This window comes from Danio rerio, chromosome 5 (assembly GCF_049306965.1).
Source record: "Danio rerio strain Tuebingen ecotype United States chromosome 5, GRCz12tu, whole genome shotgun sequence".
NCBI lineage: Eukaryota > Metazoa > Chordata > Actinopteri > Cypriniformes > Danionidae > Danio > Danio rerio.
In genome coordinates this window covers 20,816,591-20,828,650 of record NC_133180.1, presented here as the reverse complement: position 1 = coordinate 20,828,650, position 12,060 = coordinate 20,816,591, and the positions used below count along the sequence as shown (strand labels likewise).

Below are 12,060 nucleotides of genomic sequence, written 5' to 3'. Positions count from 1 at the left end.
CATTTTTTTTTAAAAACAAGTACATTTACCATTTAATATACATTTAATTGAACACTCTTTCATAGTGACTGACAATAGTGTAGCAAGAACACTCACATAAAAAAACAGAGAAAATGCATACATTCAGATTTAAAGAAATGTATAACAGCACATACAGACTAGAAATTAATTTCTACTCCTTATAGAATATATTCAGCACATGAAGAAATCAAGACGCAATGCAGGACAAAGATTAACACTTGATCACAAATAATGCAGAGTAGACCATAATAAAGTCTTTATGGTAGTCTGGAATACACTTTTGATTCTGATTTGCTTTAAATTTTGTCTAAATAGTCATTTGTTGTGTGTTAAAGACTTAACAAATATGTGACAAAAAGACACATGTGATTTGATTCATATTTTTGATTGCAACTCAATGTGAATATACTCTCCGGCCACTTTATAAGGTACACCTTCCTAGTACCAGGTTGAACCCCCTTTTGTTTTAATCCTTTATGGTATAGATTCAACAAGGTACTTGAAAATTCCTCAGAGATTTTGGTCCATATTGACATGATCGTATCATGCAGTTGCTGCAGATTTGTCGGCTGCACATCCATTAAGCGAATCTCCCATTCCACCACATCCCAAAGGCGCTCTATTGGATTAAGTACTGGTGAATGTGGAGGCCATTTGAGTACAGTGAACTCATTGTCATGTTCAAGAAACCAGCCTGAGATAATTTGCGCTTTATGAGATATTCTATTGTATTGATATTCTGCTGGAAACAGCCATCAGAACATGAGTACATTGTGGTCATAAAGTGATGGACATTGTCAGCAACAATACTCAGGTAGGCTGTGGAGTTGGCACTGCTCAATTGGCCCTAATGGGCCCAAATTATCCCATATCCCCCACACCATCACACCACCACAACCAGCCTGAACGGTTGATACAAGTCAGGATGTACCTAAGTTTTCATGTTGTTGACGCCAAATTCTGACCCTACCATCCGAATGTTGCAGCAGAAATCGAGACTCATCAGACCAGGCAACAGTTTTCCAAACTTCTATTGTCCAATTTTGGTAAGCCTGTGCAAATTGTATCCTCAGTTTCCTATTCTTAGCTGATGGGAGTGGCACCCAATATGGTCTTTTGCTGCTATAGCCCATCTGCCTCAAGGTTGGACTTGTTGTGCATTCAGAGATGCTCTTCTGCATACCTCAGCTGTAACGAGTGCGTGCTTATTTGAGTTTCTGATGCCTTTCTGTCAGCTCGAAACCAGTCTGGCCATTATCCTCAGACCTCTGACATCAACAAGGCATTTGATCCCACAGAACTGCCGCTCACTGGATATTTTCTCTTTTTTGGACCATTCTTTGTAAAACCTAGAAATGGTTATGCGTGAAAAATCCCAGTAGATCAGCAGTGTCTGAAATACTAAGATCAGCCAGTCTGGCACCAACAACCATGCCACATTCAAAGTCAATCAAATCATCTTTCTTCCCCATTCTGGAGCTCGATTTGAACTACAGCATATCGTCTTGACCATGTCTACATGCCTAAATGCATTGAGTTGCTGCCATGTGATTGGCTGATTAGACATTTTTCAACGAGCAGTTGAAAACGTGTATCTAATAAAGTGGCTAAAAAGTTTTTTTCTGGGCCACAGCTGTACTGCTTGGATCACATGATCGATACTTCATTGAGATTAACACATGTAATGAGGTACCAAGTTTCAATAGCATGTTTGGATTAAGGAAAATACAATGAACATTTCATCCAACAATCTGTAATGCTAAAATAAATAAGAGCACTGCTGTTTTTTTTCTTCATGTGAATAATAGCGTCCGTTCTGAAACCATGTAGCCAACGACATCGAAGTTAATAATATAGATTCTCTCTATTTAATAAATATAGCGTGTATTTTTCTGTACAGTCCACAAACAGCAAGAACACATGAAGCAGACAAGGCCTTGTGGTAGTGATTGAGATTTGTCCTGATCCACACATACATCTATAAAATCAGTAACTTTAATGGCAGATTTTCATAAAGTGACTGAAAACATGACACCGGTTAACTGGAACACAAACATTACAGAAATCCCAAATCATTCATCAAGTCTGTGAAACAAAATGGGGAAAAAAACTATCTACTGACATGATTTTTCAAGTCATTATCTAATAGCTAGAGGCATTTATTGGTATTGTCCACTAATATACTGCGCAATACACAAAGACCTGATCTGATTTTAGTGAAACGGCTCACAGTTAAGACACCGACTCGGAAATATAAGCGGCTTACAGAAACACATGCAGAAGTCTGAAAAGCACAGCGCCCCCTACTGCTACAGTTTTACACTTTAGAATCTGGATCGTTTATTAAAAGTGGCACATTGGAATACTAACAAAGCCTGCAGGTCCTACGAGAGCTTTAAGATTGCGGTCACACTACATTTGAAGCATGCAAACTTACATATGCCACAACATGTATCTGTAACAGGACATGTAATGCTCTAGGGCCAGTGTTTTAATAAACGATGAATAAATATATCATCTATCAGCATTAAAAACCAAACAGCTTCTCTCAGTTTGTTTTTAGCGCAAGATGACATTTAGATTAATGTTCACTAACATTCAAAAGTTTGGGGTAGGTGTTATTTAAAAAGAAATGAATACATTGATTGTTGTATTTAAGATTAGCGCACTAAATTCAGTGACAGTAAAGTTTTTATAATGTATTAAAAAGATTTCTATTTGAAATAAATACTGTTCTCTTGAACTTCTGAAAAAATAGTCACATTTCCCACAAAAATAGTAAGCAGCGCTGATAATATTCAGCATAATCAAATTATTTCTGAAGAATCATGTGATACTGAAGACATGCTGAAAATTCATCTTTGCCATCACAGGAATAAAAGATGTTCAAAAAAGAAAACAGACACTTTATGATCATATTTTGTAATATTTCTGTCTGTGGTGTCTTTCTGATCAATTAAATGCAGCCTGAACAATGAACTTATTTCCTGAAAAAAAAAATTCAGTCACCCAAGAGTTGAAGTGTGCACTTGCTCTTCTTCATGTGTAAAATTGAAAGTGAACTGAGCATGAAATCTAGTGTGACCGCCTCTTAAGCCACCTTTCCACCATCTGCAACATTTACACACGACTGTCACATTTCACACCCTGGTGGCAATCACCGGGTACTTTGAAATCAGCGATTATAATGAATATAAATGAATGTGTGAATATATCCACACAAAAATAAAATAACAGCCAATACATGTCAAAAATAAAAACAGTAGAATTTATCAGGCCAAGTAATTTAAATAACTATTAAATGACTTTATTATATGGCTCTCTGATTTATTACATTTGCTCCTGATTGGTGAATCATGACATTCCATCAATTGGTTAAATTAATAACACAGGTCAATCTCGGTACTTTGAATCATCTTGACCAGGGGTGCCCAAACTATTTTTTTATAAAGGGCTAAAAACCAAACTTGATTGAGGGCTGTGGGCTGAAGTTAAATATACCAAGCCGTATTACATTTAAATTTGCCATGGATAATTTCCTAGTCCATTTTCTAATATTTAAAATTAACTAGAAATGTTGCTTTAAAACATATTAATTAATGATGTGGTATAATTTTTACAGTTTTACAATAAATTTATTACAATAAAAAAAACATAAACAATTCCATTTATAACACAATGGAGTTTAATGCTGAGTAAACTAGTCGACCTGCTCCTGCCTTTGCCTTGATTTGCTTACCAATGTCTTGTGAATTGTCTTCTATCTGACAGCATTTACATTTTAAAAGTCTCTCTTATTTACATTATTTAAATGAAACATTTATTTTAGTTGGCTTTTTTGAAGCTCCTCAGTTAAACAAAGAAACAAAAGATTATGCTAAATTCAAAATGATGATCTCTGTCAAAGGCATTTGACCCAACCAACTCCCCATCATTCTCCCTCTCTTTCATGATGGGATGGCCAAATTAAAAATTACCATGTGACAACTTTAGCCCGCAGACCTTACTTTGGACACCTTTGATCTTGACTGTAAGTGACTATATTCATATACATGCTTATCAGTCACATCATTATTCTTGACTGTTTGGCACCATCTTTTGGCAAGCATTACATTTTAATAAAGAGTTAGTAAATTATAGCAGCTTAGATCTTCATTTTTTTGTCTATTTGTTTATTTCATTGGCAAGTCGTTGTGTAATTATCAGGATAATGTACATCTAGCCAGTTGTTTTTACAGGATGAATATAGGGCTTATACAGGAGCCCTATGTGAATAAGAATGCAGAGCTTTATTCTCTGAGAACAACCCCTACTTTTACTATGGGGCTGTTAAATGCTTGATTCCGATTGGCTGGTGAACTTTCCACAGAGTCATTCACATATCATATCAAAACTCTATGTAAATAATACCTCTACATGGAACTACATGGAAAATCTACAGTTTCCTCTACCAAACTGAACTAGTGCTCCTGTGGCATCTGCTGTTGCTCACCCGCCATCAGTTGGCTTCTCCACACTGTAAACAAATCAGTCAGTAGTCCTTTCCTTTTGCTTTTTCTTGTTCACTCAACTTTTGAAAACATCAGCTGCACTGACCTAAAATTATTTGTCAGTAATACAAAAAACATTTAGCTGGGTTAACAGAAGTATATAAGTTTTCTGGAGATGTGAACTACTCTGTAACAAAACTTTTTAAGCAGTGCCATCTGAAAGTTTTTAGTCTGCAGAACTGGAATGCATGAAATTGAGTGAAACCTTTTTTTTCAGCATTTCCTTTCGTTTTTTCTCATGTACGCAACACTTTTTTCACCTTTAATTGATAGGACAGTAGAGAGTATAGACAGGAAAGCGTGAACAGAGGAGAGAGTTGAAGGATTGGCATAGGACCTCGAGGTGGGAATCGAACTCAGGTCTAAATGAACACCGGAGTGCCATGTGTCGACACACTAACCACTAAATCATTGGCGCTGACGTGTACTCAACTTTTAAACACATCGATTGCACTGACCTAAAATGTTTGAAGTTGAGGGAAAAAAAACCCTTTGGAAATTGGTACAAAAAATAATACAATATCAGAACAAACAAACATAGTTTAACTAAAAAAACAGGAAGGCCTGCTTCACATGTGAGGCATTACAAAGCATGTTTCCCTGTTTATCCTGCCATGTTTTGATCATTGTCTTGTTTACATTTATTGTTCTTTTACCTCCTGTCCTGTTTCTAATTCTGAGTCTACTAAATGTTTTGTTTTGCATTTGTCTCTGTTTTAGTTTTTTTTTTCAATTGAACTATGTTTGTTTTTGTTTTTTTTGTTCACTCTTGACACAATCTTGGCACAACAATTTTTGTTACAGAAAACTAATAATCTTATGTTAACCCAACTAAATATGTTTTGTCTAACTGACAAATAATTTTAGGTCAGTGCAGCTAATGCTGTCAAAGGTTGAGTGAACAAGAAAAAGCGAAAGGAAACACGGGTTATGTTTTTTGTTGTTATACTGACTTAAAGTTTTTTATAGTGCAAGGAGCCACCACTAACAAACCCTTGCTGTAACTCTGATACATGCTTTATTTACGTAAAAAGAAAAAAAGTGCTGCTGTGTTTGCGTGCTCTGTGTTTGTTTGGGGTAATTAGTCTGTGTTTATTATACACATTTTTTAGTTAAAACATAAAGGAAAAGCTGATTGGTTTGTTCTTGTCACATGATGTGCAGTGCACTAGTGGCATTCTGAAAAGTTGAGATGTTCTTAACTCGCTGCCTGGAAAAAAAAGAGAGCATCACTCTCTATTGGAACTTGCTTACCACGCATCTGCATTTGCAATAAATGCAAAAAATGCCATATGTTAACAGCCCCTATTTTTCAGATAAACACACAGTTGTTCCAGTCAGGTTTTCACTGCATTACAGTTTCATGTCACTATGCTGAATGATTTCAGTCATTTCAAGGTTTAAAAACTGTCAAAAACCCTAATCAAAACAAAACAGAAGGTTTTGAATGAGATGTGTAAGAAACTAGTCCTATACACAGGAGCACTTTGAGGACAAAGGCTGACAAATGTCTTGAAATACAACGTTTTTAACAGTGTCTTTAGGAGTGGTAACCATAGGTGTCAGTGGAATAATTGAGCCAGTAAATTATTAGAAAATACACCCTGGTTATTCCTGGTATAGACCAATTTGATGGATGTAAACAATAACAATGGTCCCAGCGTATTTCCCGTTTTACATTTCTAATTTCCATTGCTTACGACAATCCAAAAAACATATTGATAAATAATGTTATGAGAGCTGTTTTAACGTCAACTTTTGATTCAATTGTCTCTTGTTACAGTTATGAAATAGTTTAATAACAAGCAGTAAATGTTCATGAGCCAGTGACATGACCACATTGGAATGGTTCATACTCCTAATAATATGGTATATTCCTAATAATTCAAGGTCCTGTCGTCAAATTCTCACATAAAAATTCTCTCACTTTTATAATAACCAGCATTTTACAGAAACAGTATTTTCATGATAAAGTTTGAGGGGAAATACTGCTTAAATTTAAGTAATGTTAACTTTGCGCTCATAAGTTTTGATTAAATACATCATTTCTGATTGGACAGTCGCATAACTCTAAATCTAATCCAAAACGAAAGACTTCTTGCCCGTGTTTTGCTTGTCAGAGATAGTGAAAAGGCAGCTTTTGCAGTAAAATGCACCTGTTCCGAACTTCTTTTCTGTTTCAAAACCTAGTGAGCTCTACATAGGCAGCTTTTTTTAAGGCACCATAGGCACACTTCTGCCTTCTATGATATGTTCCTCCTGTTCAGATTCTAAGGCAGCACTGCATGTATGGAGAAAACAATCCCAGAATGCACTGCAACATGACTCAGTCTAATAATTTCATGGTAGGCAATGCAAGAAATATCAATAAATACTTGTGTATTAATCTAAAAGTTGAATCTGATTTAACACAGACTCTATAACCCACTTTTTGTGTGAGCTACGTATCAGTATCGCATTATCTTAGTCTTTTATGAGGTTTTGTTTCAGTTAATGTAGGCAGTAAATAGCAAGGCAGTTCACTAGGTTTTGAAACGGAGCCTACAAAATCCCCAGTAATCCTGACTGCATTTACAACAAGATCAAACTCGGTGTCATGCAGTGGATGAGCACTCATTAGCAGCACCTACTTATAAAATGTAATGTACTGTAAAACCTGATCAAAGAGCCAAACGACTCTTAATAATTGCACACTGACTGACTGCAGGTAGATCGAGATGGTTGGCATTGGAAATGTTTCACTATACCTACTTGAAACTGATTTGGTCAAATGTTCCCTGTTTTGCAGTAAGGGCTGATGGGATACATCTGTGAACACGAGAGGTTTCAGAGCTACTTGTTCTCTATAAGTGTCTGCACTTTGCACACCAGGTCTCGAGACAGAGTCAGGATCTGCTTGATATTGTGATGCTCAGCCATTTCTGGAATAAAAAAACAGGACATAATTATTCAAATCAACCGCCCAGTGAACTGAATAAACCAGAAATACAGTATGTATAGAAAAATAATCATATCCCTTTAAAATAATTACTTTACTTGTCATACACATATAGCCTAAGATCAAATCACAAACTTCAAATAACTTTTCCAGCATTTGAAGTGTTTTTGTAGCCTTCTCCTAACCTTAATCTAAATCTTTATCTAACAGCAGGGTGTAATGTGAATAAAGGTATAGATTTTCAGAGTATATAAGGATTTTCCATATTTAAACTGTAATTAAACCCCACTCATAATAAAAATAATATTACATCACTACAATCTTCATCAAATGTATATATATATATATATAAAATGATTAATTTTAATATTTTAAAAAGTCATTTGCATCGAAGACTTTGAGTACAACACAGGCACTTAACACACAAATACACTTCATTAAACATGTGCACATAGACATCACCTATATGCAATAAAATATCAGGTTAACTATCAGGCTAGATAAGCCGAGGACAAAAAAGGAGTAAGAAGAGAAATTTTTATATGAATATAAAAATACATATAGATATTAATATAAAAATATAGATAATAACAAAAGTGTGTCCTGGCTTTATTTATAATGTACGTGGTCATGACAAGCAAATGTGAAAGAGGAAAAAGTCATACGCGCACATTATAGGACTACACAATATCATTATATTGCATAAACAGTAGACTAGGTAGGTCAACAATTACGACTCTGAATGACGTCCGGAATAAACAGTTACTGCTCCTTCTTGTGCACATTGATGAACCATCAATCAGGTCATCTGCTTTGATGACGATGAACCTCACTGAGACCCTTCCACCACCCTCCAAAATTTTTTTATGCAAATTACAGGGGTTCCCGCACTGAACTCAAAAAATACCGAAATCCATATTTATATGGAAGAATCATCCCTGAACTATGTAAATAATAACTTTTATATTTGATTGTGACGTTATCTGATATAAATTTAAGCTGATTGTAATGGAATAATGATAACCTTTTGTAAAGCTGCTTTGAAACAATAACTATTGTAAAAACTCTATACAAATAAACTTGAATTGAATTTGTAACAACATGTTTAAAGTTCATGAGAATTGAAAGTTCCTGCAGACTTTTATCCCAGTATTATTATGCATTTCCAACTGAAACAGAAAATTGAGTAGAAGGTGGGGTTTTATTTTGGCATTCCAACTTCATCAAACAAACATCACTTTCTAATTCATTTTAATTTGAATACATTAATTTCATCAATTGCAACTGCTGTTGTACTATTCAGTTTACCGCAGTTGCTTTTAATTATTTGTTTTTGCAAATAAACTCGTAAAATTCTAATTAGAAAATTACTTTAATCCAAAAAACCTCCCTGAAAGTACAAAATATTATTGGATGATGTTGAAAAGCAAACCCATTGGAACACAAGGGCAGTACAGTTCTTACCACACTATTGCACAAGTGCAGTAAAGACAAGAGTTTTCTTGTTTTTATTCCAGTTTACCGCAGCTTATACTGCTGTTGAACTTTATTGTACTGTACTTGAACAGAGAGTATACTTCATTGTATTGCAATTGTAGTTCATTTAACTGCTGTTACACTTCTATAAACTGCTGTTGGACTGTTGTTGTACTGCAGATTTACTTCAGTTTACTGCAGTTATTTTTTATAAGGGACATGCCTGGAACTTTCTAGTGTACATACACTTGATTAAAATATGCAGGACACCGACCCTCCGGAACTGAATTTGGGCACCCCTGTTCTAAACACTGGAGGGTGTATGAAAATTGTGTAGTTAAAGTATATGATTAGTTACAGGTAGATAAAAAGTCAGACAAACCTTTTGGCCACTTTTAGTGTGTTGACTTGACTGAGAACATACTTCTCATGCTGAGAACTATTTATATGATTATTGGTTTCCTGTTTTATTCGATTTTTTTGCTTAATCACATTTTTTTTGCTCACATTGGCAAAAAAAGTGGACAATAGATGGATTGGCATGAGTTTGAAAGTGAGCTTGTTGGTTCTTTAAAGCAAATGCACACTTAGAAAGTTTTTCAAATCAGTTTGTCCCAACACCCTATTTTCCCCAAAACGATGTATGTTAAACAAAGGCATATAAAGAAATATTTACCATTAAAAAACTTGATGATGTCGGTGAAGTCCATATTGTTCTCCAGGATGATGTCTCTGTAGATCTCCACCAACGAAAGAGCAATAAAGAGCACGAAATGGCTGGAGGAAACGCACTTAGCAGCCCAGATGGTCTCCCAAACAGCGAACACATCATCATACACCAACTCTGAGGAGTCCAAACACAGATGTTAAGGCAAAGAAGCCACCTACTTATGAGGAGTTATACATAATAAACATGACAGGAATTATACAAATCCTATACTTATCACTGTATATTATGAACAGCAGGGGGAGCTGTCATTTCTAACAAGCGTTTTATAAGCTTGGCCTTGGGCAGAACCTCATTATTTTGTTTTTTATTACAATATATTCAGCCTTTAATGTGTGCAGAGTCTTGTGTTGGCCTATTATTAAAGTAATCTGATTTAAATGACTGAGTCACAATTGATGAGGCCATTTCAATTGCTAGTTAGGAGACTGAACATTCATTATAAATCATTAAGCAGAATATTACTTTATCTTACAAACTTAACACATTTATACAAGTAATTTGTTTAGATTAACTGCATGCTAATTTGTAAACTATCAGTTTCTTTATGCAAGTTTTAGCAAAATTTATCATTACCTCTTTTAAAGTCAAGAAGAAACCAGCGATAGCAGAAGTAGAAGTGAGTGTAGTCTCCATTCTGATGCATCAGCTCAAACAACTCTGCGTCTAGAATCTAATTACAAACAGAGTTTACACATCCATGCAGCAGATTTAAAGGACATGGTTTGATCACATGTGATAGAGAGATTGTAACCTGGATCAGAGATCTCATGTTGGCGAAATGAGTGTCCATCGCTCCTCCATGAGGAAAATTCTGATTCATCCTTTTCATTAGTTCAGTGAAACAACTGAAAGCCATGGCCTCTGAAAGATTCAATAGGAACTGATATGAGAAAAGCAAATATGTAATAAAGCTTCTTTATATAAAGAATGAATAAAGCGCAGACTCACCGTCATCTAGAATAACTAGCAGGGGAGCGAGGAGGTCACACATGCCCTGGACATATCCAATTTCAAGGTGCTGCCAAACATAACTGCAGAAAGAGTCGGTCAATAGAGGGATATTTGAGCTGCAGCATAACACCATCTGTACTGAGAGCTTTTTATCGTTCGTCATCCAGTTTCTAAGGATTTCTGAGTTATTGCTAAGATGGTTTCTGTTTTTTTTTCAATGATTGTTTAACACTATTTACTAAATCAAATAGCCCAGGTCCAAGTGTCTATAATCTTCTAACCCCTAGTCATTTGTGAATGTTTGTTATACCATTTGCCAGATGAAGTAAATTACTATGAATCAAATTATGAAACAAAAAAAATAACTTATTTTTACAACATGTCTGTTCAGTTCAATAAACTGATTTTTTCGTTACAAACGGCAGAAATAAAAAATCCATTCTAAATCACCTGTGTGAAAAATAAAATTAAAGTGAACAAAGACATCATCACTATAATATAATGTACAGTATTTACAATAATTTGACAGCAGGATTCAATGTTGCAAAATATTTTTTTTTATTATTAATAATTTTGTTAAATATAAAATTATATATTTTATTCACAGAATAAGCATTTAGAATAATGCAGGAACATGCATTACAGTTTATTTTTACAGACGCTAGGACAAATTTCTCAATACTTAGGTCACTTTTTCAAAACTCTTCACACAGTGAGCACAACAGAAGTCTATGTGGGCTAAACTGAGGATCAATTATCATTGTTTTGGCACAAAATGCATTCAATGACTAACATCTCTTAAATTTTATGAATTCTTTTCTCACTCAGACAAAACAACTGACAAAAATCTTTGTTTATACAGGATGTTTTGCACATGCGTACATACTGTTTTAAAAACTGTTAAACTTATGTTCAAAACAATAACAATGCAAACAGAATAAGACAGCAAAATTCAACAGCAATATTTTATTCAAACATATTTCAAATCTAAAAATGCTGTTTAACCAGCCAGATTAGCATTACTGTTGTATCTGTTTCAGTAGATGGTGTGTATACAAATTCTTGTATTTTGGAATAACTTAATGAAAATAAATAAACAACAAAAAATATTGATGAATTCTGCATCATGTCTGATTCATTCCAGTAACACATATTGCAGTTATAACAATGTGTAATGCTACATGCTGTTTGTGGTTTTTAGGTCATTGTTTTGTGGATGACAAAGTGTGTTGAGTTAATTTAAGACCTGAATAAAGTGTTTTGGTAGAAATGTCTAGAGACATGTGTGCTGGAAATTCTCTTCTATTATTTACAAGAATAAAAATATATACTTAAATTCTAATAGTTTTCCAATTTTTTTTTAGTTAAAGGCCACCTATGATTAAAATTAACTT

The 12,060-nt window shown here is 34.6% G+C and overlaps 1 protein-coding gene across 4 annotated transcripts in view; it reads right to left on the bottom strand.

Annotated features, from left to right (window-relative positions):
• Positions 1-6,297: 6,297 nt before the first annotated feature.
• Positions 6,298-12,060, bottom strand: part of sgsm1a (small G protein signaling modulator 1a) — a 131,229-nt gene continuing 125,466 nt past the window's right edge. For all 4 annotated transcript variants that reach the window (XM_073952078.1, XM_009301381.5, XM_009301382.5 and 1 more), the window contains 5 exons: positions 10,664-10,746; positions 10,467-10,576; positions 10,289-10,385; positions 9,662-9,829; positions 6,298-7,492 (listed from right to left, as the gene is read on the bottom strand). In XM_073952078.1, the coding sequence (XP_073808179.1) occupies positions 7,404-7,492; positions 9,662-9,829; positions 10,289-10,385; positions 10,467-10,576; positions 10,664-10,746 (547 nt within the window). In that variant the 3' untranslated portion in view covers positions 6,298-7,403. The remainder of the gene's footprint in view (positions 7,493-9,661; positions 9,830-10,288; positions 10,386-10,466; positions 10,577-10,663; positions 10,747-12,060) is intronic.